This window comes from Lampris incognitus, chromosome 4 (genome assembly GCF_029633865.1).
Source record: "Lampris incognitus isolate fLamInc1 chromosome 4, fLamInc1.hap2, whole genome shotgun sequence".
Taxonomy (NCBI): Eukaryota; Metazoa; Chordata; class Actinopteri; order Lampriformes; family Lampridae; genus Lampris; species Lampris incognitus.
Genome location: NC_079214.1, coordinates 53,439,533 through 53,464,505, shown reverse-complemented (window position 1 = coordinate 53,464,505; position 24,973 = coordinate 53,439,533). Strand labels below are relative to the sequence as shown.

The following is a 24,973-nucleotide window of genomic DNA, read 5'->3' as shown; positions in this document are numbered from 1 at the left end:
CCGTTTCTCCCACCTTTCTCTTCAGAGGTAAATCCAGAGGCAGCTTCCACCTTCTCCAGAATCCTCCTCAGCTTCATCACTTTGGTGGCACACACATATCCATGTCTGGGAGACAAACAGGGACATAGAGAGGAAGTCTAAATCGTTACCCATGACTGGAATAATTGTATTAGCCATGGAATTGGAAAGTCTTGCAGACAGTACATCTAGGGATTTGGTATAAACCAATAACGTAAACAATAATCCACTTGACTCCAAAATCCCTAATCCACTAGACTGCAACCCCATGGTCCTGTAGTTTATGGTTTTAATAACATTCAAACAAATTATGTCGTTTTTCAAAAACCTCTGTATACAGTACTTGTTTATATCATAGGCTCTTAATCAAAATACATAAAGGGCTGTCTTACACGGGGCTTTAACAATCAAGTGAAAGCAGACAACAGTCAAAAATGAATTTAAACACTTAAGAGATAAGTAGAGACAGTAAAAATGTGATGGTTGACGGTAAGATAGAACATGGACCTATAACACAAAAAGTTTAAAGAGGTGATTTAAAAGATAATAGTGATCATGCAAGCCTCAAATACTCAACAGGTCATTCCAAAGCCCATGGGGCCCTGAAGGCGTAAGAGTGGTCACCTTTAGTCTTGAAACTAAACTGTCTAACAGCCAAAAGGCTCCTGTGGAAGCATGAATGGCTTTCGGTTATGAAATGACCAAAATGGCTTATCTATTCATGGGCACAAGTCTCTAAAAAGGGAAGCAAGGCATCCTATGACATTGTTTGGCAGAGGGTCTATTACACAATACTTTCTTTTTTTTTTGGCATATGGTTGCAAATAATGTTCATCAAATACAACCTTTTTTTTTTAGCTGCAAAAAAGAAGTGAAAACAAACATTGTGTGCCAATGAGCCATTCCTTGAAAGTGCTAGGCTGTTGAAGCTACTGAGTGTACAAAGGTTAAAACATCTTCGTGTCATGAGTGTAGTAGTTAAAGCATTATATTTATGGATGAGGCAGCCCCTTAAAATTGAAATTTGAGAAGGTTCTTCATAAGAAATATGACCTGATCCAGTTTAGTACTGTGTCCTTGATCCAGACTCCAGCTGAACGCGAGTCAATTAAAATTGCATCTTCAACAATGCCAAAAACTTTGCTACGATTGAAAAGGATTAAAATTGAGCTTACACCTAGATCTGCTGCAACAAAGGTCAACGTTTACTCTAATGAGGGCAGTCTCTGCTTATTTTTGGTCTAAAACCAAACTGGAAGAGTCAGACTTTTTTTTTTTGCCTTGAAAATCTATGTGAGTTGATGTGACTTTCTTTACAACATTATTACTATAAATTAGGAGGCTTGGACAACACAAGCCTGCAGTTACTAGGAATTAAGGGGCTTATTTTTTAGGAGGTGTTAAGCAACTGCTTGTTTAACAAACAGAAGTGAAACAGCATGACGCCAGAGAGCTACCGATAGTCGCCTAATTACCGGAATCAACTGTGTCAAGACATCTTCCAGGAATTCTGTTAGAAACAACATTGAGATGGCAGGTGATGAACTTGATATACAGACTTTCTTCTTGAGATGAGAATGTTTTCAAAAACAGCTATAAAAGACAGAATCTTCCCTTTTAACAGACGTGACCCAGGCAGAGAGACTGATCTGAAGCCATGTGCACTGAAGTCTTAAATGGTTTAGGGCCTACTCTGCATTTCTGACCATAAAATCACTGAGAGAATTACTTACATCAAAGTTAGGTCATATCAACTCAATTTAGCCTCTTTGAGGATGCTTTGGGACTTGCGTTTAAATTACAGGACATATCTTGATAGCTTAATCGTAAAGTCTTCAACTTGCTTTATCCATAACCACATTCCAAGTATTGGTTGAGCAAACTCAGACAATGACCCAAAAAATTGAATTTTGGAGACAGACTATTCAGCTATGTAATAACTTTGACGCTTATAAGTATGCCAAATATGATTGACTTTAAAGGGTTTTAGGTGCATGAGGAAAAGCATATACAAAAAGACAAATATGGACATGCCTTGATTTAAATATGCACCATTGGAATCAAACAGACTACAATAGAAGTAAGGCGCTATGAAATCTGTTATTTTTTTCCCAAATTCTTTATTTTTCCCCCCCATTTTCCTTATGCTTGTTTTATTTATTTTTTTCTATTTGATTCAGATTTTTCCTTTTACCAATTTTTAATGTGAGAATGTTTGTGTAATCAACTACAATAATAAAAGGAAAATGGCATTTTTAGCTCATTTGAATCAACGTTCTTGTGTAAGAGATTAACAGCACAAATAAAAGGACATAAAGAGCCTTTCTGTTACTAGTGAGCACACCCCAAGGTCTCATACTTTTGCCTACGTGTCGATATATGATGCACACAGTATCCCTCCCCGTCTGCAGAGAGATGTGTCAGGTAGTAAGATTTACCAGATAAATATAATCCGTCTAAACTTAACCACTAAGTAACTCATATGTCATTAACATTCATATAAGGCCGAAACATCCTCAGAGAAAATTTGTCGGCATCAGCCAAAAAAGCTCTGGGCTTCCAACACTGCCACAGCAAGTTTAACACTGGAGTCTATTGAAAACCCAGCGCGTCTCCATACAGACATGAAAGGGTACCCTGGGCATTCTTCCCTGAATTTAGTCATTAACACTATGCTTCTTAGGTTATTTTAGACGTTGTTGTCCTCTGTGATGCTGATCATGTTGTCTTCTGTGATCCCCCAAGAAACAGAAGCGCAACAGCTATTCGGCGAGGGAGAGTGACAGATCTAAGACCAAATTACTTTAAATTCCTAATACAGCAACAAGTCTTTAATAATCTCCCCAAAATCTCATAATTCCACAGACTTCCATGTTTAAATCAGAAGTACATTTTCATGTCTCCATTCTGTGATTCCCCACATCTTCCACATTGCAGAAATCATAGGGCCCTATAGAAGTCTTTAGCTCCTGTATAAATATCAAAATCATATGGAAGTGCATTGAGCCAAAAACAATATTCTGTTGTCAAGTAAAATTCACAAAATGTCTTTTCAATACGATGCCGTTACATGATACTGAGCACGGTGCCTTGCTCAAAAGGTACCAGAGACTCACATGCGCAGGGGGTTGACGATCTCTGTGCGTAACAGCTCTTGGGTCTCTCTGTAATACTCCACATCTGTCTTGGAGCGTGGCCTAAGCAGAACAGTGTCCAAGACTGAGCTGAAAGAAAAAAGACTGGAGGGAGGAGGGAGATGATACAGAGAACATCTGATTAAAAGTTATAATGTAACTTACCTATCTTTCCTAGACATATGCACACAAACGTACTATGGCAGGGGGGTGTCACTGTTCCAAATCAGCCAAATGGGCTCTGGACAGGTTAAAACTTCAACCACACTCCCACGAAGAGAACGATACACACATAAAAACACACACTTGTCAGTGGAGGTGCTGTAGTTCTGCTCAGGATGTTCTGGGCTTTGCTCAAGGGCACTTTGAAAAATTAGAAGAAACACTGGATGACACACTGGATTTGGAATACCAACCACTTTTCATTCCCAAAGAGATGCAGAATTAATGTCAGCCACTAACTTTAGGTAATATACAGCACAGTAGGTCCATCAGAAGTCCAAAGACGTCAGTCTGAATTACCATACATTGGAGATTTCAATGTAGGTTTCATAGTAATCTCTGAAATATGCACCCCCCTTTGTTTTTGGTTTTACTGAACAATGCAGCATGGACGATGTAATCAAAAGTGGACGAATGCAAAAAAAATACCGACCAGAAGAGAGTTGAGTCCAGGTAGCAGGAGTTGTAGTGGCCCTGGATGCCTTTCTTTTTCCCCACCATGACATCTAAACCATCATTCTCTGTACGCGGAGGAGTGTTCTCGTGCACCACCTCACTCAGGTAACCACCAAAAGCTGCACAAACACAGAACTGAAAGTTATACATAGTCACCCTTCCCCAGGCTCACTAAGTGTGAAATTCTTCACCGATAACATAATCCAATTCAATTCAGAGTCTAAGAGCTGGAAATACTGACAGAGGTACCTCAAGAGTTCATAATTCAAAATAGCCTCTCATAATACAAAATGGAAAGGTTTTAATCCAGTAATGGATTTGGGATAAAACTTTTTCTGGGGTCTGATCATACTCTTAGCCCTTTTGTGAAGAGTCTGCATGTTCTCCCCATGTTCCCGTAGGTCTCCTCCCATAATTCAAAGATATCCATGTATAGTTAATTACAGAATCTCAACTACTCATGGGTATATGGATCAAAATGTCAATTGCCATTGTAACCAACAGATAAACAGTATGACCTAAGGTTATGTCCAATAATAACACTGGTCAACACAATTTTTCTTGCATGGGGTTTTTCAATGGATTCTAGCTAACTTTTGGGTGCTGAATCCAAATCTGGCATTCGTTTTTGCCTATCACATCAGGTTTTTGAACTACGAAAAATCATTATTTTTGAGAAAACAGCAATTTTACACTCGAAGTTAAAAAAACACTGTTGCATTAGAAGATCAATAGATGCAAAAATTATTACAATGAATAAATAAACACTCAGCCTAGCATGAAATTACTTAGGAAATGAATAGGGGTCATTTTTATCCCCACCAAGATTGCCAGACTCGATGGTCAACTTTTGTAAAATCCTGAATAAGGAGCATACAGAAAGCACAAAAACTTGATGTGATAGAGTAAATCTGAGCTCAGATTTGGATTCAGCAGCCCAAAATTAGCCAAAAACAGTTTCCAAAGTCCATGCAAGAAAAAAAAACTATATTTTGTAGACCAGGGTAATATATGGCACGCTTTGGTTTCACTTTTGTGTCAAAAACTGATTTAAAAAATGACTTCAATTCATCACCATGTTAACAAAGCAATAAGTGATACATCTGTGTTCCAACAGGGGGTATCATGATGCAGATTGGGATCTTAACCACTTCTAAAACTGCTGAAACTGAGATGAATAACAATGTAGTATAACCACAGGATTCTATTGCTGCGGAAAAGTAGTAACACCATAGAGCTGCCCAACAGTAGGGCCAAGAATAATAATTACTAGGGACAACAATTTTGACCCTTCAGTAACAATTCATTTGAAATTAATAACCCAAAAACTGTGAAGTCTAAAAAGAAGGAAACACCTGAAGTAGATGTATTTCATAGCCATTTTATCGTCTCGGCCAAAAAGATGCCAAATCATAAATAAAATGTGCCAGTTGAAGCTTTTACAACGAAGTCAAAGTCAATAATGGTTTACAGACTAAGACATAAGAGGAATAAAAGCAGAACACATTGCATTGAAGATGTTTGCCTTCTCACTGCTGACCAAATAAAACATGTTTTTTATTTGAAGCATTAGCTCTCAATTTACACTATAAAAAGGGGGAAAGCTTGGGGATAAAAAGGGGGAAGCTTACAATATTCCTCTGAGTGAATTTTGTCGAACAGAAAATTTTCCCGAAAATTCTCCCAGCAATTAACGGATATGCGAGTAAAGTGCATTGCAACTAGTGACCCACCGATTGAGTTACAGCGCTCTATAGGGTTTGACGAGTGGTGCAGGGAGGGGAAGCGGGAGTCAGGGCGGCAGCACTTTAGCTTCACAAACAGGGCTTTCTTGGGCGGGCAGCTGAAGTAGCGTGTGCCCTTGAAGGTGCCGTCTGTGCAACCAACGCATTCTTCTTCCTGGGAGGACAGGGCAAGACCACTTCATACCTTTATGATCAGGAAATGCATGTGCTCAGGTTCAGTGCAAAGCAGTGCTCAAACACATGTCCACATACTAAAAAGAGACCTTAAGAACCTGTGATTACCTGCAAGTTAACCTGTAAAATGAGGAAGAATGTAGAACTAATCTTCTCTCTACCATGTTACATTAAGACAATTTTAAGATGATACATTTCAGTACAGTGCGGTAAATACAGTGTCAGACACAAGTATATTAGTGTGAGGCTATTACTTTTCGATCCTGGCCTTAAACAGACAAATGTTTTACCAGTAACACACCAACAACATTAACACCGAAATCTGACTTCAAAATGATTTAAGGATAAAAACCAGTATTGCTGAATACAGACATATGTACATGTGCACATATTTCTTTGAGATTTCGATTGACGGAGGGATTTTTAAACAATCTATGCTAAATGATGGGCACAAAAATAAGCCACAAGGCAAAAAGTCAGAGATTAGTTTTCTTGTTCAAATCACAATTAAACATCCTTTATCAACTGGACCTTAGTTTTCATCATTGTGTTATCTCACCAGCTCCAGCCCAGCTAAAGGCTCCAGTAGACCGGGGGGCAGGCCCACCCAGCGAATGACCCCACACAGAGGGGGGTTCTCTTTCACCTCCACTAGAGAGCCCACCTCTAGACCGGACTGCCCGCGGGGAGGCGTGGGGGGCCGCGGTGAAGGAGGGGCAGCAGGTGGGGGTGGGGGCTCGGGCTGCTCTCCCATCACTGATTGGACAGAAAGGGAGAGAGGCCCATGGCTCATACTGCCATTGGGCCCAGTCTTGCGGTTCAGGCTGAAGGGCAGCGAGTGAAACTTGTTATCACTGGACAAAGAGGAAGAGGGTGGGGCCCTGGAGGGCGGGGAGGCTTGGTTGAAGTCAGGGGGTGTGTCTGTGAGAGACTTGGCAGGATCTTCCCCAACTGCAGAAAAGAACAAGAGATTGAATCTTAGATGAATCAGCTAAAATTGCAACATGATATGTAAATGTAGACTGTGTATCAATGCAGAGATGTCAAGACTTCAAAATTGCTTTGTCTGATCATTTCTTAAGGTGCGTATGCCTAAAACTAAAGATGCAATCTCACCTCTACAAATGATAAATAATTTTCTTTAGGCAAAGATGTACAAATAAAAGGTTATGGTTGTTATCGAATATCTGTTTCCACACTGAAACAAACACAATAGAGTGGAGACAAGGCAAAAGAAAAAACAAAACCCAATGACTCAAAACATCATGACAAAAGCCATCTCCACCAAAAATGTGGGGAGTGGACCTGAGGAAGATGAAAGTGCTTACAATGATGAGAGGGTTGCCAAGCAGTTGTGATGAAATAGCAGACATCACATGGGAACAAATGACAGGGTTCCACTCTTTCCTACAACAGTCATCTAGCGTATTTACATGCAAACTGGTGTCCCACCATTACTCAAGGAAGTCATATACTCCACTATAGCATTTGTAAATACTATATCCATTTTAAATTGACTCAATTAGGCTCTTGATTATTAAACATCTGAAATTAACAATAACCAGGGTCATGATTTTATTCACAATAATTTTTCTCTACTTTAAATCCCATGGGGAAAAAAATGGAACAGGCTGTGGCTTGTATGATTGGATTTCATCATTATGAATCACATAGATTCCCTCACATCTGGTGCACATCACTTCATGCAGTTATACTAGTGACTTCCTTTCTGTTTATTCAGACAAACTTGTTTCCCACACTTTAAGGGCAACAATGCAATGAACTGATCACATCACTTACAGCTAAGCCCAGCGGTAAAGGCTTTTACTAGTGCTTTGGGCAAAAAGCCACCTTGTGCAAATTATAGCAGGCCTTACTCAGAATATGCATCATACTTTAGTCTGTATTATGCACTATAAACTCTCACATTTTTACACAGAGCTTTCCCAATGAAAGACATTTTGGATGTGATACGTTTCCAGCACTAAAGTCAAAGAAAAAGCAGGTGACACATTTCCAGCCCTATTAAAAGCCTTTGTTGACCAGCTGAAAACCGTGGCACACCGAAAGCCCCATGCAGGTGGAATCTGACACTGAATGGTAATGTAAGACAGGACGCCAATGGAAAGTCTTGATAGCAAGCTACTGCGTCACACTCCTGAAGACTGTTAAGAGATTGGGGTCATTTACCTGCTGTTAGGATAAATTGTCACCAAATGATCAAGTATTCATCCTACTTATGAAGAACCAGGGGGCATTTATCTGTATTGCAGCAAGCATACACATGTATACACACAGACTGATGAATACATTTAAAGCTACAACCCTGTAGATTGTTGTTTTTCTTTAATCCATTGATATACGGATACTAGTAATCGCATGTTTTACCACTCCAAATCCTGGAGATCCACTGGATATTATGGGTGCCCTTTAGGATACAATAATCAATTTAGTGTGTGTGTGTGTGTGTGTGGATATATATATGTTTAATTGTCTCTTATATTGGTTTCATTCACTCAAGTATTGATTTGATGTGCTTGAGGAATCAGTAACAATTTATTGTCATTTTTTCATGTACTCGTGTACACAAAAGAAAATAAATTCCGTTTCCCCCAGCCCACAGCAGTGCAACACAAAAGACAAAAACACACATCCCAAATTTCCCCAAAACGACATCACCAAAAACATATAAAAACAGAGAGAACAAAGCCAAAAAAAACAAAAAAACAAACAGTCAACAACAGTCCACTCAGAGCAACAAAGTCCAAAAATTCCACTGTCCAAAGAACAAACGCTAGTTACTCGTTAAGTCAACCCAGGTTTTCCCAGTCCAGCTAAGAGTGCATTCAGGTAAAATGGCGGTGTTTGCACCGTATGACCAACCACAAACATGGAAAAGTCTACCAGAGCCACATACTTTACACAAGCTGAGAAAACTATATTAAACAAATATGAAGAAAGGGTGTCTCCTCGCCTGCCACCCAGTGACTGCTGGGACAGGCTCCAGCATCCCCACGACCCTGTGTAGGATAAGCGGTTTGGATAATGGATGGATGGATGGATGAAGAATTTTAAAATAGCTATGATCCAGGCTAAATGCAACACAGTTGCTGCTGCCAAAGGAAAGCTGGCAAAAAAAAGTTGCCGACTTTGTGAATGCCCAAGTTCTAAGGCTTATCAATATCCCATCATTAAGGCATGAATAAATCTGACTGCAACTACAATTGTGTATTCCGTTAAATAATGTGCTACTTAGACATATTCTTATGGCATGTACAAACCCCAATTCCAATGAAGTTGGGACGTTGTGTAAAACGTGAATAAAAACAGAATACAATGATTTGCAAATCCTTTTCGACCTATAATCAATTGAATACACTACAAAGATAAGATATTTAATGTTCAAACTGATAAACTTTATTGTTTTTTGCAAATATTCACTCATTTTGAATTTGATGCCTGCAACATGTTCCAAAGAAGCTGGGACAGGGGCACCAAAAGACTGGGAAAGTTGAGGAGTGCTCAAAAACACCTGTTTGGAACATTCCACAGGTGAGCAGGTTAATTGGAAACAGGTGAGTGTCATGATTGGGTATGAAAGGAGCATCCCCGAAAGGCTCAGTCGTCCACAAGCAAGGATGGGGCGAGGTTTGCCACTTTGTGAGCAACTGTGTGAGCAAATAGTCCAACAGTTTAAGAACGTTTCTCAACGTACAATTGCAAGGAATTTAGGGATTTCATCATCTACAGTCCATAATATCATCAAAAGATTCAGAGAATCTGGAGAAATCTCTGCACATAAGCGGCAAGGCCGAAAACCAACATTGAATGCCTGTGACCTTCGATCCCTCAGGCGGCACTGCATTAAAAACTAACATCATTCTGTAAAGGATATTACCATGTGGGCTCAGGAACACTTGGGAAAACCATTGTCAGTTAACACAGTTCGTTGCTACATCTACAAGTCCAAGTTAAAACTCTACCATGCAAAGCAAAAGCCATATATCAACAACACCCAGAAACGCCGCCAGCTTCTCTGGGCCCGAGGTCATCTGAGATGGACTGACGCAAAGTGGAAAAGTGTGCTGTGGTCTGACGAGTCCACATTTCAAATTGTTTTTGGAAATCATGGACGTCGTGTCCTCCGGGCTAAAGAGGAAAAAGACCATCCAGTTCAAAAGCCAGCATCTGTGATGGTATGGGGGTGTGTTAGTGCCCATGGCATGGTAACTTGCGCATCTGTGAAGGCACCATTAATGCTAAATTGTACATACAGGTTTTGGAGCAACATATGCTGCCATCCAAGCGATGTCTTTTTCAGGGATGTCCCTGCTTATTTCAGCAAGACAATGCCAAGCCACATCTGCACGTGTTACAACAGCGTGGCTTTGTAGTAAAAGACTGCGGGTACTAGACTGGCCTGCCTGCAGTCCAGACCTGTCTCCCATTGAAAATGTGTGGCGCATTATGAAGCGCAAAATACGACAACGGAGACCCCGGACTGTTGAGAAACTGAAGTCGTACATCAAGCAAGAATGGGAAAGAATTCCACCTACAAAGCTTCAACAATTAGTGTCCTCAGTTCCCAAACACTTATTGAGTGTTGTTAAAAGGAAAGGTGATGTAACACAGTGGTGAACATGCCCCTGTCCCAGCTTTTTTTTGGAACGTGTTACAGGCATCAAATTCAAAATGAGGGAATATTTGCAAAAAAAAAAAACAAACAAAGTTTATCAGTTTGAACATTAAATATCTTGTATGTATAGTGTATTCAATTGAATACAGGTCAAAAAAGATTTGCAAATCATTGTATTCTGTTTTTATTTATGTTTTACACAACATCCCAACTTCATTGGAATTGAGGTTTGTAAGACACTTAGCCAGATTCTTTGAGCTGCAACCCTGGCAGTGTTAAACGGTCTTGGGAGCAAATAAAGAACAAATACGAAAACATAATTCAAACCGGTGGCAAGTAGGCTTACTTGCAAATCTTATAAGGTCAACAAGTACAAGGCTTTAATCAGTCTCTGTTTTAGGATATCGGTGTATAAAGGCCTATAGAACAATGACATGGCTTTGAAATTGCTTACAGCCAACAGGAGAAAAAAAAGGAAGCAGGGAACACTGGAGGAGGCTCTCCTCCACAGGACTACACTCCAACTTTGATACTGTGTATTGATACTGGCAACATACAGCTCAAGAAGCTGAACAAGATAAGCCATTCCCTCCACTGAGAGGAAAAGCCAATGAGTTTTTTTGGTCTAAAAACTCTTGCCTTCCTAAGAGAACCTCTCACTATTTGTGCACTGAGGTCCATGGGATCTTCTCGGAATGGTAATGCCATTTTCCAAGAGAACTGACTGGTCAGTAGGTGACGCTTTTATACGTATTGACCCGTTATCTCGACCATAACCGGCTCAGGAGCAGGTTAGGTCTGCAGCGTAAGTTACCATGGCGATATACCCTAGTAAAAAGTTAACCACCATCGTGACATTGAAAACCCAGGGTTAAACTTTAAACCTTGCTAACCCCAAATCCTGCTTCATAGTATAGGCTTCAGGTGGCTGACCTCCCATTCCGATTATCGATTCATGGTGTCAATTCATGGTGACAGCAAAGGTTCATCAACTAAAATAGACGCCATCAATTTCCTTGCTCTCTCAATGTCAACTTTCACTAAACAAGGTAGTGGGAAGATTATTTTAATGACAACATGACTAAAGTACCAGCATCTCCAAAGATGCTTGACGTCCTCTTCTGTCACTACCTCTAAAGGCGCCAAAACGGGTCCTAGCTTACACGGTGAAAATGATGTGCCTGATTATTTCAAAATGAAAATTATTTAAAGTACAGTAAAATGCAGTTGTGAAAATGTGAAAAATAATATTTTCAATATGTCAATACAAGGCAAGCTGCCTTCATCATGCCTGACTGTAATACCAAACTGATATATGCATGAATAACAAACCAATACGTGTCAAAGATAAACCAATAGGTGACAATGACAAACCAACGCAGTCGTAAATGACCAACTAATACATACGCACATCAAACCAATATAAATGACACTCAAACCAACCGGTGTGCAAGTAGCAAACCAATAAAAACATAAATGACTGACCAATAAAACCAATACATCAGTGAATGAAACCAATATAATAGACACGCAAACCAATAGTTGTGTAAATGAAGAACCAATAGATAAGTAAACAACAAACCAATATATGCACGAATGACAGTCAATTTTATTTGTAGAGCCCAATGTAACAAATTACAAATTTGCCTTAGGAGGCTTTACAGCAACACAACATCCTGTCCTTAGACCCTTGCATCGGATATGGAATAACTCCCTAAAAACAAAACCCTTTAACAGGGAGAAAAAATAGGAAGAAACCTCAGAGAGAGCAACAAAGGCAAGATCTCTCTCCCAAGACAGACAGACATGCAATGGATGTTGTGTGTACAGAATAAAACACATTTTACAAAATACAACACAAAGAGAATAACAGAATTATAATGGAATTATAAGATATATATGAAGAGGAGGACGCCAAGCAGTGTCCAGATGCCACTGGAACAGCCTAGGACCTGAACTACGTGACCACCATCAACATGTAGGCCTGGCAGGAGGACAGACTACACATGCACACAGAGGAGACTCACATCATACCAGTCACATACATTGGAGAAGAGCCCAGAAAAGACATTAGTCACACATCACAGAGAGAGAAGAATACAACATTGAAACAGGATAACAAAATTATTTGGATTTATAAGATATATACAGAATGTGATGAGGAAGATACCAAGCAGTGTCCAGGTGGTGACTACCATCACCATGGAGACCTGGGAAGAGGACTGACTATATGTGCACAGGGAGAGACTCACATCACACCATTCACATACACGGGAGAAGAAAAAGGAGAAGACATCATTCAGAGAGAGAGCAAATACATGCGAGGGAAAAGAGAACAGTTGAAATAGTCTATAATCTATAATGTCGTCGGCAGAACAGTGCTTCGTAAATTCATTGAGACAGAAACCGATCTGCCATGCAGTACTGATCATGAAGTACTCAATTGTCATGAATGCGACTAACTGTACATTTAGGCAAAAAGATGAGTTCTAAGTTTGGATTTAAAGGACTCAAAAGACTCTGATTGTCTGATGGCAGCAGGCAGGTTATTCCAAAAGAAAGCGGTCTGATAGGAAAAGGCCCTGCTACCAGCTGACTTCTTTTTAAATTTGGGTACACACAGGAACCCTGTATTTTGAGAGCGGGGAGCTCGAGGTGGAATATATGATTTAAGGAGACCAGACAGGTATTATTGGCAAGCCCATTTAGGATTTTAAAGTCAGCAGAAACACCTAACATAGATAGGAAGCTAATGAAGGGATGCAAGAATTGGTCTAATATGGTCAAATTTTCTAGATTTAGTTATGATTTAGCTTCAGCATTTTCAACCATCTTAAGACTTTTAGTACTAGCATGTGGCAGACCTGGAAACAAACCATTACTGTAATCAAGTCAGGATGAAACAAATGGATGTATCAGAGTCTCTGCATCAGCCATGGACAGGAAAGACTGAATTTTAGCTATGTTGCATAAGTGAAAAAGGTAGTCTTGGTGATTTCTTCAATGTGCTTATCAAAGGAAAGGCTGGGATCAAACATAACACCAAGATTTTTGGCTGCCACACTTTGTGGAATCACAGAGTTGTCTGTTGTTGTTGTTGTTACTTGAGCAAATTGGTATCTAGCAGGGCTGAAAACCAGCATCTCAGATTTATCAAATGTAAAAGGAGGAAATTTAGTGACATCCAATTTTTCACAGCAGCCAAGCAGCCCTTGAAATTACTCATTTGAGTAAAATCATCAACCCTTATAGGCACATACAGCCGAGTATCATCCACATAGTAATAAAAATGTATTCCATGACTACATATAATTTGGCCAAGAGGTGAAATATAAAGGGAGACAAGTAGAGGGCTAAGAACTTAGCCCTGAGGTACACCATATTTAATGTCAGAGAATTCTGATGTAATGTTATTATAGCAGACACTGTTCTTCCAGATAAGTAGGACTTAATCCAAGAGAGAGCTTGGCTAGTGACACCAAAAGTACAATTTATTCTGCCTAACAGTATATAGTGATTAATGGTGTCAAAGGCTGCGCTGAGGTCCAGTGGTAGAAGCAAAGAGGAGGAATCAGAGTCCATAGCAAGTAGAAGATCGTTAACCACTCTGGTCAGAGCAGTTTCAGTGGAGTGACAGGCCCTGAAAGCCAACTGAAAAGGTTCATATAGATAATTTTCTTCTATACAGATCAAAAGTTGTTGACACACAAATCTCCTTACTCTTTAGAACAGAATGGAAGATTAGAGACTGGTCGATAGCTATTAAGATACCCCAGAATGAGGTGCAGTTTCTTAAGTAGAGGTTTGACCACAGCTGTCTTAAAACTGCTGGGAACAGTGCCAGTAGTTAAGTGATAAATTAACAATGTCTAGTAGCATTGTAGGTCCCAGGAAAGCCCAGAGGTCATTACAAACTTTTGCTGGTAAAAGGTCAAGTAGGCAAGTAGGTGGTTTAGAAGCTGACACGAGCTTAGTCAAAGTATCAAGAGAGATAGTCTCAAAAGCTCTAATAACAGAGACTATCAGTGACTCATTGTATATATATAAATTTGCTAAGACAGGATCTGCAGCAACAGCTGGAGTTGAAGAACTAATTTAATTGCTGGTCTCATCAACCTTACTGCAGAAAATGTTTAGAAACTCGTTGGCCATGAATGGTGAGCAGCTAATAGATGGCTGCTTTTTAAGTAAATTTAGCTACAGTCTCAAAGAGAAATCTGGGATTAATATTATTAATATTGATTAAGCGAAAGATACAGCGCTTTCACAGCAGATAAAGAATGCTTGTACTTCAATAAATACTCATGCCAAGATAGGCACAAAAAAAAACAAACAAAAAAAACCACAAAAAAAACTCCTGATTTTTATTTTTGCCATTTACGTTTCAGTCTCCTGCAGGCCCACTCAAGAGCATGTGTCTCGTCATTAAACCAGGTTGTAGGCCTCTTTAATCGCCCATCTCTGGTAGTGAGAGGTGCAACTGAATCAAGGAGATCAAAGAAGGTTGAATCAGTTCATCCGGATCCAACGTTTATTGACAGATATGTTTCATCACTCAACTAAGTAACAGTTTCAGTCTTCAGACTGAAGATGGCACTTAGTTGAGTGATGAAATGTCTTCTTCTTCTTTCCGCTTGTCCCATTTCCCAGGGGTGTATCTGTCAATAAACGTTGTATCCAAATGAACTGATTCAACCTTCTTGGATTTTCTTACCTGGATTTTGAGCATGCATCAAGACATGAATCGAGGAGACTAGAGAGGGCCACATCTAAGTCACTAGTGAGAATTTGAACAGTCTGTTTCTACAGTGAAAGGAGCCAAGACTTCAGGCAGCTGCTGGCCAAATGCAGCTACAGTGGACGAACCAATGTGGCAAGTGGCAATTACAGCTGTGCCGACATTAACAGGACAGGCTAATTATGCTTCAATTTAATGGAAAAAAGATCTGACAGCAGATGTGGTTGGCAAGACAGTCAGATCAGAAACAGCTATCGCTTTAGATAAAACCAAATCAAGGGTGTTACCACTGCAATGAGTCGACTCTTGAACAGCCTTATTCAGATGAATATTGAAACCACCAAGAATTAGAATCTCATCAGAATGAGTACCAACACCTGAGATAAATTCACCAAATTCTTCAAGAAACAGTAAGAGCCAGGAGGTTGATAGAGTATCACAATGTGGACTGAGCAGAGACTGTTCATGGCTGAGGGAGATGGACTTCAAATACAAGCCTCAAAACATTTGAATTTAGATTAGGTTTAGAAGTTAAATTGTAAATAGACTTAAATATTAAGGTGAAAAACTAAATCAAGGTATTACCACTGCAATGAGTCAACTCTTGAACAAACTGAGCAAACCCAAAAGCATTAACAAGAAAGGCTTTACTTAGACGATCAGCAGCCTTATGAGTATTGAAATCATCAAGAATTAGAATCTCATCAGAATGAGTAACAAGACCTGAGATAAATTCTCCAAATTCTTCAAGAAATAGTGAGTAAGGGCCAGGAGGTCAATAGAGTAAAACAATGTGGACTGAGTAGTCGGTTTGTGGCCGAGGGAGATGGACTTAAAATAAGAGCCTCAAAAGATTAAATTGAAAATAGACTTAAATATTAAGGTGACACTCCCACCTTGTTTATTTGCCCAAGCTACATGGGCACAAGTATAGTCAGGTGGGGAAGCTTCATTTAAGGGAAGGAAGACATTTGGTTTCAGCCATGTTTCACATAACCCAGTCATATCAAAACTATTTTCAAGAATCAGAGCATTTATTAGTAAGGCTTTGGTAGACAGACAGTGATCTAATATTTCTGAAACCAAATTTAAGCATCTTGTTCAAGCATCTTGTTTATCAATTGACAATTTTGAAGACCTACAATTTGAATGTGTGGTCACACTTTTGATAACTTTAGATGTTTGGTTCTGTAGATTATTAGGTGCTTCGTTGCACATTTCCCCACCACCAGTGATAGGAATGAATTTAGGAGAGGCGAGTTTGCAAGCAATACAGCAGGGAAGGGAGACTTTCTCAATGCTATAGACCAAGCTGTCAGTCTGATAAGCTATACTATGAGAATGTCCTTGACTAGACTTATTGACTAAACTATACTGCTCAAAAAAATAAAGGGAACACCTAAAAACACAATATAGACCTTGATGAATGAAATATTTCAGCTGACAATCTTTATTTATTAGACAGAGGAATGTGTTTAGAGCAAAATAACCTAAGAATGATCAATGGAAATCAAAATCATTAGCCCATTAAGGTCTGGATTCAGAATCATACTCAAAATCAAAGTGGAAAATGAGAACATAGGCTGATCCAACTTCTGTGGAAATTCTTCAAGACGATTCAAAATGAGGCTCAGTAGTGTGTGTGGCCTCCACGTGCCTGTATGCACTCCCTACAACGTCTGGGCATGCTCCTGATGAGACGACGGATGGTCTCCTGAGGGATCTCCTCCCAGACCTGGATCAGGGCATCGGTCAACTCCTGGACAGTCTGTGGTGCGACATCGCGTTGGCGGATGGTATGAGACATGATGTCCCAGAGGTGCTCGATTGGATTCAGGTCTGGGGAATGTGCAGGCCAGTCCATAGCATCAATGCCCTCGACATACAGGAACTGCTGACACACTCTGGCCACATGAGGACGAGCATTGTCATGCATGAGCAGGAACCCAGGGCCCACTGCACCAGCATATGGTCTGACAATGGGTCTGAGGATCTCATCCCGGTACCTAATGGCAGTCATGGTACCTCTGGCTAGCACGTAGAGGTCTGTGTGGCCCTCCAAGGATATGCCTCCCCAGACCATCACCAGACCATCACTGACCCACCACCAAACCGGTCATGCTGGAGGATGTTGCAGGCAGCAGAACGTTCTCCACAGCGTCTCCAGACTCTCTCACGTCTGTCACATGTGTTCAGTGTGAACCAGCTCTCATCTGTGAGGAGCACAGGGCGCCAATGGCGAATCTGCCAACCAAGATGTTCTCTGGCAAAGGTCAATCGGGCTGCACGGTGTTGGGCTGTGAGCACAGGCCCCAATTGTGGACGTCGGGCCCTCATACCATCCTCATGCATTCTGTTTCTCACTGTTTGAGCAGAAACCTGCACATTAGTGGCCTGTTGAAGGTCGTTTTGTAGGGCTCCGGCAGTGCTCCTCCTGTTCCTCCTTGCACAAAGGACCAGATAGCGGTCCTGCTGCGGGGTTGTTGTCCTCCTGCGGCCCCCTCCACGTCTCCTGGTGTACTGGCCTGTCTCCTGGTACCTCCTCCATGCTCTGGACACTGTGCTGGGAGACACATCAAATCTTCTTGCCACAGCACGCATTGATGTGCCATCCTGGATGAGCTGCACTACCTGAGCAACTTCTGTAGGTTGCAGATACCGCCTCATGCCACCTCTAGTGGTGAGGGCACTAGCAAAATGAAAAACTAACCAAAGATTGGCCAGAAAAGATGAGGACAGGCAAATGGTCTGTGGCCACCACCTGCAAATCCATTCCTGTTATAGGGGTTGTCTTGCAAATTGTCTAATTTCCACCTGGTAGAAATTAGACAATTTGCCAACAGGTGAAATTGATTCACAAATCAGTGTTGCTTCCTAACTGGACAGGTTGATATCTCAAAAGTGTGATTGACTTGGAGATACATTGCATTGCTTATGTGTTCCCTTTATTTTTTTGAGCAGTGTAGTTGACTCCACAGCCGCACGAGATATAAACCTAGCCAGCTCTCTAATCACCTGCGACCTGCTGAATAGCAAGTCCCAAGTGTCAAACTAAACATAAACAGCTATCTATATTGCTAGACAAGAGCAAAACCGTCTCCAGTAGGGTGAATGCCATCTGCTTTCAGCAGTTAAGGGCAGCCCCAGAAAGAAGGCCAGTTATCAACAAAATCAAATCCCTGTTCATTACAGTAACGAGCCAGCCAACGGTTCACTGAGGTGAGCCTACTGTACATCTCATCATTACCCCCCATGGGGATGCGACCAGAGACAATTAATCCCTGCCAACATCTTTCTAGCCTACTCAAGCGTCCTGACTAGATTATATTTTGTTATCTCGGATTGTTTCATCCTAGCATTATTGGTGCCGACATAACTAATGTTGCTGAAAGTAGTGGTGCAGTGTTCTTGGGTTCCCTGATTCTCCCTCCGTGATGCCAGCACCCTATTATCCTCTATGTCGGAGACTTTGGCCCTGGGTAAACGGTTAAACATGGCTGGTGAAGCTGATCTGATATAGCGGGTAACGGAGTTTCCTATCACTAGTGTGCATTGCATAACTCTGTAGACAGGAGCAGGCGAGGCACACTGGCCGGTAGACTACCAACAGGGCTAGTGAGGAGTGAAAACCGGTTTGCAGTCGGGGGAGGTGACTGCAGACCAGGCCACACAACTGGTGGCTTGCTCTTGCAAGCCTTCCCATGCAGGTAAAGAGCCACAAATACTGCTACATCTGCCAACGAGGCTCAGCAAGTGCCAACAATAGCAGGACTGCTGTCAGGCCTGGGGCTAAGACTATCTGTAGTGCCTGTCATGTCTAACGTAGTCCTAGCTGAAAGAAGCTGCTCTAGTTCACGAACACATCTCTCTAGTAGAGACAATCTATCTGAAACTGCGGAACAGTCACCACTTTAACGATACTGCTTTGGATGCAAATATAATGAAGATAACTGTTAAGCTAGGCTAAACAAGAAGCTAGTAAAGAGACTAGGAACAAAACGCTGCCTACTTACACAAGAGTTGTTTGAGAAAAAACTAGCGAATTCAGCGATAAGTGAACTAAGCACAGAAAACAGTAGAATCAGTAGGACAAATGAAGAGGTTAGAGCAGAATAGAGAGACAAGAGCGTAAGAGAATAAACAGCTGTTATCGATCTAATGAAACAAAATCTCAAGAAAGTGCACTCAGAAGACCCAATATAAACGTAAATGACAAACAAAAATGACAATCCAATACGTCAGCACATCAAACCAACACGAGTGAATGAAACCAATATAAGATACAATCAAAGTGATAGATGCACAAATAGCAAACCAAAATAAATGACACTAAGACCAAAAGATGTATAAATGATGCATACATGAGTGAATAAAACCAATATGAGACAATGAAACCGATGGTCACGGGGATGCTGGAGCTTATCCCAGCAGTGGCAGGTGGGGACAGGCCACCAGTCCATCACAGTAATATATATAAATATATAAACTAAATTGATTATTTTTCCTAAAGGGCACCCCATAGGATATGAAAGTGTCTACAGTGCCGTTTTGTCAGCACCTTCCCAACTGCTAAAAAAAAAAAAAAAAGTTGGAACCTTGGTTTTAGCTACTGAGGTTGTAGTATCCATTATTAAGGGTCTTCTATTAGCTTGGGTGTTCCATATATGCTTGTTCACCATAACAACTTTTGTTTTTTTCAAATTCAGCATTACCTGCCTTCTTACTCATTTGCCTGCTATGAAGACACAAAACATGATCACTAACAAAGTGTTGTATCATCTTCCACTTGAAAGTCCTGGATATTCATAGATTAGCTATTTTCTAAAATTAAACAAGAATAGAGGGTATCCAAAAGAACATTTGTTTGTATGTAAATCTTCAGGATTGTAGTTTTAACCATATACCACCATCATTTTGTATTGTTGTTTTACTGTGTGTAAGGGACTTGGATAATTGTTTTGAAAAGTGATATACAAACTAAATTTAGTATTAAATGAACATAGGTGAACTACTGGTCTTTAACAAATGTGGAAGCTCTTACAGTATAGCTAGATCATGCGTTTCAGCATGAGTCAACCAATAGGGGATTGAACCGTTAATCTTGGCAATGTCAGCGCCATTCAGCTATACAGGACTTCCAAAAGCATGTAAAAGTAAGAGGGATTAGTAGGTAGCTTCATGTGAACAGGAGCTCGCTATTAAAACAGTCTTTGTCTCATGAGTGTACACCTCAGCTAATGTTTTACCTTCATCAATGTACCATGTGCTTTTGGATTTGGACTGGGTTGGGGGATCAACTGAGCTGCCATTTAAAGTATAGTAAAACTCAGACTTGCTTCTACTGCCAAACTGGTGACCTAATCCTGTAAATAACAAGTACACGAGAAAAAAGCACAGAATAAGCAAAGTGTGCGTGTGTGCGTGTGTGTGCGTGTGTGTGTGTTTCTTACTCGGGGAAAGTAGAAAGCCAGATAAAAAGTGAGAGATAAAAAAGTAAAGAGGGACTATGAAAAAGTGCATTAATCACATTAATCAGCATTTACAGGCTATGTTCTCAGTGCAATACACACACACACACGTCTCATATATATATATATATATATATATATATATACATATATATATATATATATACACACATACACACACACACATACACACACACACACACACACACTAACACGCTGTAAGGACAAAAGTATTGGGACACACCTCTTAATCATTGAATTCAGGTGTTTCATTCAGACCCATTTCCACAGGTGTATAAAATCCAGCAGCTAGCCATGCAGTCTGCATTTCAAACATTTGTGAAAGAATGGGTCGTTCTGAACAGCTCATTGAATTCAAGCGTGGTACTGTCATAGGATGCCACCTTTGCAATAAGTCAGTTTGTGAAATGTCTTCCCTGCTAGATATTCCACGGTCAACTGTAAGTGGTATTATTGAAAAGTGGAAGCGTTTAGGAACAATAGCAACTCAGCCATGAAGTGGCAGACCACGTAGTCACACAGTGGGGTCAACGAGTGCTGAGGCACATGCGCGCAGAAGTCGCCAACACTCTGTTGACTCAGTAACTGCAAAGTTCCAAACTTCCTCTGGCATTAACATCAGCACAAAAACTGTGCACCGGGAGCTTCATGGAATGGGTTTCCATGGCCAAGCAGCTGCATGCAAGCCTTACATCACCAAGCACAATGCCAAGTGTCAGATGGAGTGGTGTAACGCACGTTGCCACTGGACTCTGGAGCAGTGGAAACGTGTTCTGTGGAGTGACGAATCGTGCTTCTCTGTCTGGCAGTCTGCTGGACGAGTCTGGGTTTGGCAGATGCCAGGAGAACATTACCTGCCTGACTGCATTGTGCCACCTGTAAAGTTTGGTGGAGGAGGGATAATGGTATGGGGTTGTTTTTCAGGGGTTGGGCTAGGCCCCTTAGTTCCAGTGAAGGGAAATCTTAACGCTTCAGCATACCAAGACATTTTGGACAATTCTATGCTTCCCACTTAGTGGGAACAGTTTGGGGAGGGCCCTTTTCTATTCCAGCATGACTGTGCCATATTGCACAAAGCAAGGCCCATTAAGACATGGTTGGGTGAGTTTGGTGTGGAAGAACTTGACTGGCTTGCAGAGCCCTGACCTCAACCCCATCGAACACCTTTGGGATGAACTAGAACGGAGACTGCAGGCCAGGTCTTCTCGTTCAACATCAGTGCCTGACCTCACAAACGCTCTTCTGGATGAATGGGCAAAAATTCCCACAGACACACTCCAAAATCTTGTAGAAAGCCTTCCTAGAAGAATGGAAGCTGTTATAGCTGCAAAAGGGGAACCAACTGGGATGTCATAAAAGCTCCTGTAGGTGTAATGGCCAGGTGTCCCAATACTTTTTACTTTTGTCCATATATATATATATATATATATATTTTTTTTTTTTAAATCAGGGCCACATACAATTATCAAATTGGCACACTTGGAACAAGAATCAAGAATCTTTCCAAATACCTCCAAACAGCAATCATGCCTTCTGATATGCAAAACTGTATGATATAAGGGGATTCCATCAAAAGCATGTGGCTTGTCTTTTTGCAAAGCAACCTTTTAAAATGTTGCATCACCCCATCCCCACAAATTACTTAGTTTTTTTTTTTTGTTCTCGGGTTCAAGAAAGTTGCAATCTTGCAGCATTATCAGGTTGTAGTGCCAAAAATGGATGAGTTACCTTCCCATAGCTTATATTCAGCATCTGTTATCGTAGGAAAAATAACCTATACAGAGATAAATCCATAAATCTGTCTGTTACCCATCAGGACAATGCAATTCCACGGGATTAGATTCTCCTTGATCTGTGAAAACTAGCAAATGAGAACCTCTGGACAGCAAAAATAGCTGGTGCTTCTTCAAATTAAAGAAATGCCTGAAGCTGGACTCAATAACGTATTTACAGTGGAACTGTCCTTCAAATATTACGGTCACACCAAGCCATGGATAAGTCGGTTAGGTTTGCGAAATAAACAGCAGTGCAGTACCTTTGTTCTTTGGTTTGCTTTGGCCAGACGAGGACTTGTCACTGCTGGTGCCTCTGGGGGCAAAACTGTGCTTTTGCAGTCTTTGGTCCTGCATGGAATATTCTGTACAGCCCAAAAATACACACATTAAAGGTACACCAGCCCAATAAGCACACATTTTAATACATTTATTGTGCTTGGCATCTGTGTTTTGGATTTCTTGATCCAATATAAAGAGATATCAAAGTAGAAGGAGCAGCTGAAAGGTTTGAACATTTAGCAATACATTGTCTATTTCCTATTAATGACTCTGGCTAGTTGGCTTCTAATATTTTAGTCCTCCAAGTCACGACAGAGACCAGTTAAATTAAAAAAAAAAGGCTAATTCCAATGAGGTATAACAGTGATGTCTGGTGTAAAATGGGCATCAGCTAATACCAACCGAGGAAGAAAAATAAAATCACGGCACCAATAAAATTAAAATGTAATAACTATACAAGTAAACAATTCTACCCAATTGAAAAGCAGATCATCGTCTTTCAGAGGGGAGACTGAAACTACAAAAACAGGTCCTTATAGGGTACAACACACTTGTTGCATAACAACAGGCGTACAAATATCATAGAAAACATTGTGGGTGCATGCTTTTCTGGCATTTTCTGTGAGCTGAGATTAGTGAATTTACAAAGAATTATAATAATGAATGTGAATTTTATGCAAACTGACAAAAGTGAAACTAATGCAAAATAAAGAAAGTTCTGGTTTTTTTGTGTACTTAGTCCTTACAAATGAAGAAAATGTCCAAATTCAAGAAAGACAAGGCAATAACAGTGAAAATCCAAAAATTCAAGTACAAATTTCAAGTACAAATTCCCTAGTGATGTTGCATACAACAGTCCTAAACCTGGAAGAGGGATCCCTCCATCTTTTATTCTTCCTAAGATTTCTCACATTTTTCCTGATAAGGTTTTTCTTGTGGCATTTTTTTCTCATCCAAGTCGAGGGTCTAAGGATAGAGGGTGTCGTATATTGCACTGATTGTAAACCCCTTTGGGGACTATTTGGTGGTTTTGGGCAATTAAAATAAACTTGACATGATTTGTGTAAATGGAAGTGGCCCAATCGACAGGGGGAAGGCAGTTGCACACAAAAACAAATCAATAAGCCAATGTGTAGAACAAAGAACCCAAGTATCTCACTTGACTTTCAAAAACAAGTGAGCAATCAACACAAAAGGCCCTCTGTTCCCACAGCCAGCAAAACACAAACTCCCAACTCTCAGACAGGGCTCGCTGCTGCTCCGATAGAAGCACTGTCGAAGGACTTACAGAAAATTAAATATGCTAGGATTCCAAAATAAATACATGGCAAGAAAAACAGTTAGATAAAATGGGAAAATGGGTGGCTCACCTGGCATTACGTCACAGATGGGGACAAGACGAGTGTGCTCCAAGCTGGCGAAATTACAAAGCAGCTTTCCATCAAACACACCATCCCAGTCCCCAATAGGATTGTCCTGAAAAAGTTGGAGATTCAAGAACCTTATAGCCCCCCGCAGGCGATTCTCATTTTGCAAAAAACACTGATCTGGTCCAAGGTGGCTCTAATAGAGCAGACGCCTGTTGCAGCAGCTTCTTTCCCCAGGTATCTATCTAGCATCTGTTTTTTTTTTTTTTTCTATCAATGTCTTCCTATTTAAAAACAACTTGAGCTCAACAACCAGCACTGTTGTAATCCCAGCTGATTTCATGTAATCCACCACGGCAATGAACCTCCTGCCACCTCCAAGTTCCCCTTTGCACTGCCACTACGCTCTCGTCTAGATTAAAGCTGGGACTGTGCCTCACTAGGATAAAGCGTAAGCCTAGTGCCGAGGCTGGTGGCAAAATGAAGCAAAGCAGCGGGCTTCTTTTTCTCCTGCTGGACCCTTGCCATGCTGTTGGGTCATACAGCGCTGAGTCTTTACCTCACTCTCCGCGTGACTGCTTTGCCTTTGTGTGGGTGGCTCAGATGCACAGAGTGGGCAGCTGCTGCTACTAACAATCAGCAGTAAAACATCTCAGTTATTTATTTCAATCTTGCCATGACTACAATATCACTCCCGCCTGGCAACACTATGCAGATACTAGCTGCTTGTGACCACGGGCAACCATTAGCCTAGCTTACACCTGCTCTTAACATATGATCCCCCAGAAACCCAGACCTGTATTTTTAAAGTTTCTGAGGCTTAGAGTTAAAAGTCCCCCAAAGACATAGCTTGGGAGGAATAAAACATATCATTATAAGCGGGGTGCATGAAATAAAGAAAAGATCAAAAAATGACACTTAAGTCCAGAGATAGAAACAG

The 24,973-nt window shown here is 40.8% G+C and overlaps 1 protein-coding gene across 1 annotated transcript in view; it reads right to left on the bottom strand.

Moving 5' to 3' along the window:
• cylda (cylindromatosis (turban tumor syndrome), a) overlaps positions 1–24,973 on the bottom strand; it is a 41,929-nt gene that overhangs the window by 11,129 nt on the left and 5,827 nt on the right. Inside the window, exons 4-10 of the mRNA XM_056278448.1 lie at positions 24,037–24,142; positions 22,648–22,749; positions 6,309–6,700; positions 5,564–5,729; positions 3,808–3,949; positions 3,135–3,257; positions 14–105 (exon numbers count right to left, since the gene is read on the bottom strand). Coding sequence (XP_056134423.1) covers positions 14–105; positions 3,135–3,257; positions 3,808–3,949; positions 5,564–5,729; positions 6,309–6,700; positions 22,648–22,749; positions 24,037–24,142 — 1,123 coding nt within the window. The remainder of the gene's footprint in view (positions 1–13; positions 106–3,134; positions 3,258–3,807; positions 3,950–5,563; positions 5,730–6,308; positions 6,701–22,647; positions 22,750–24,036; positions 24,143–24,973) is intronic.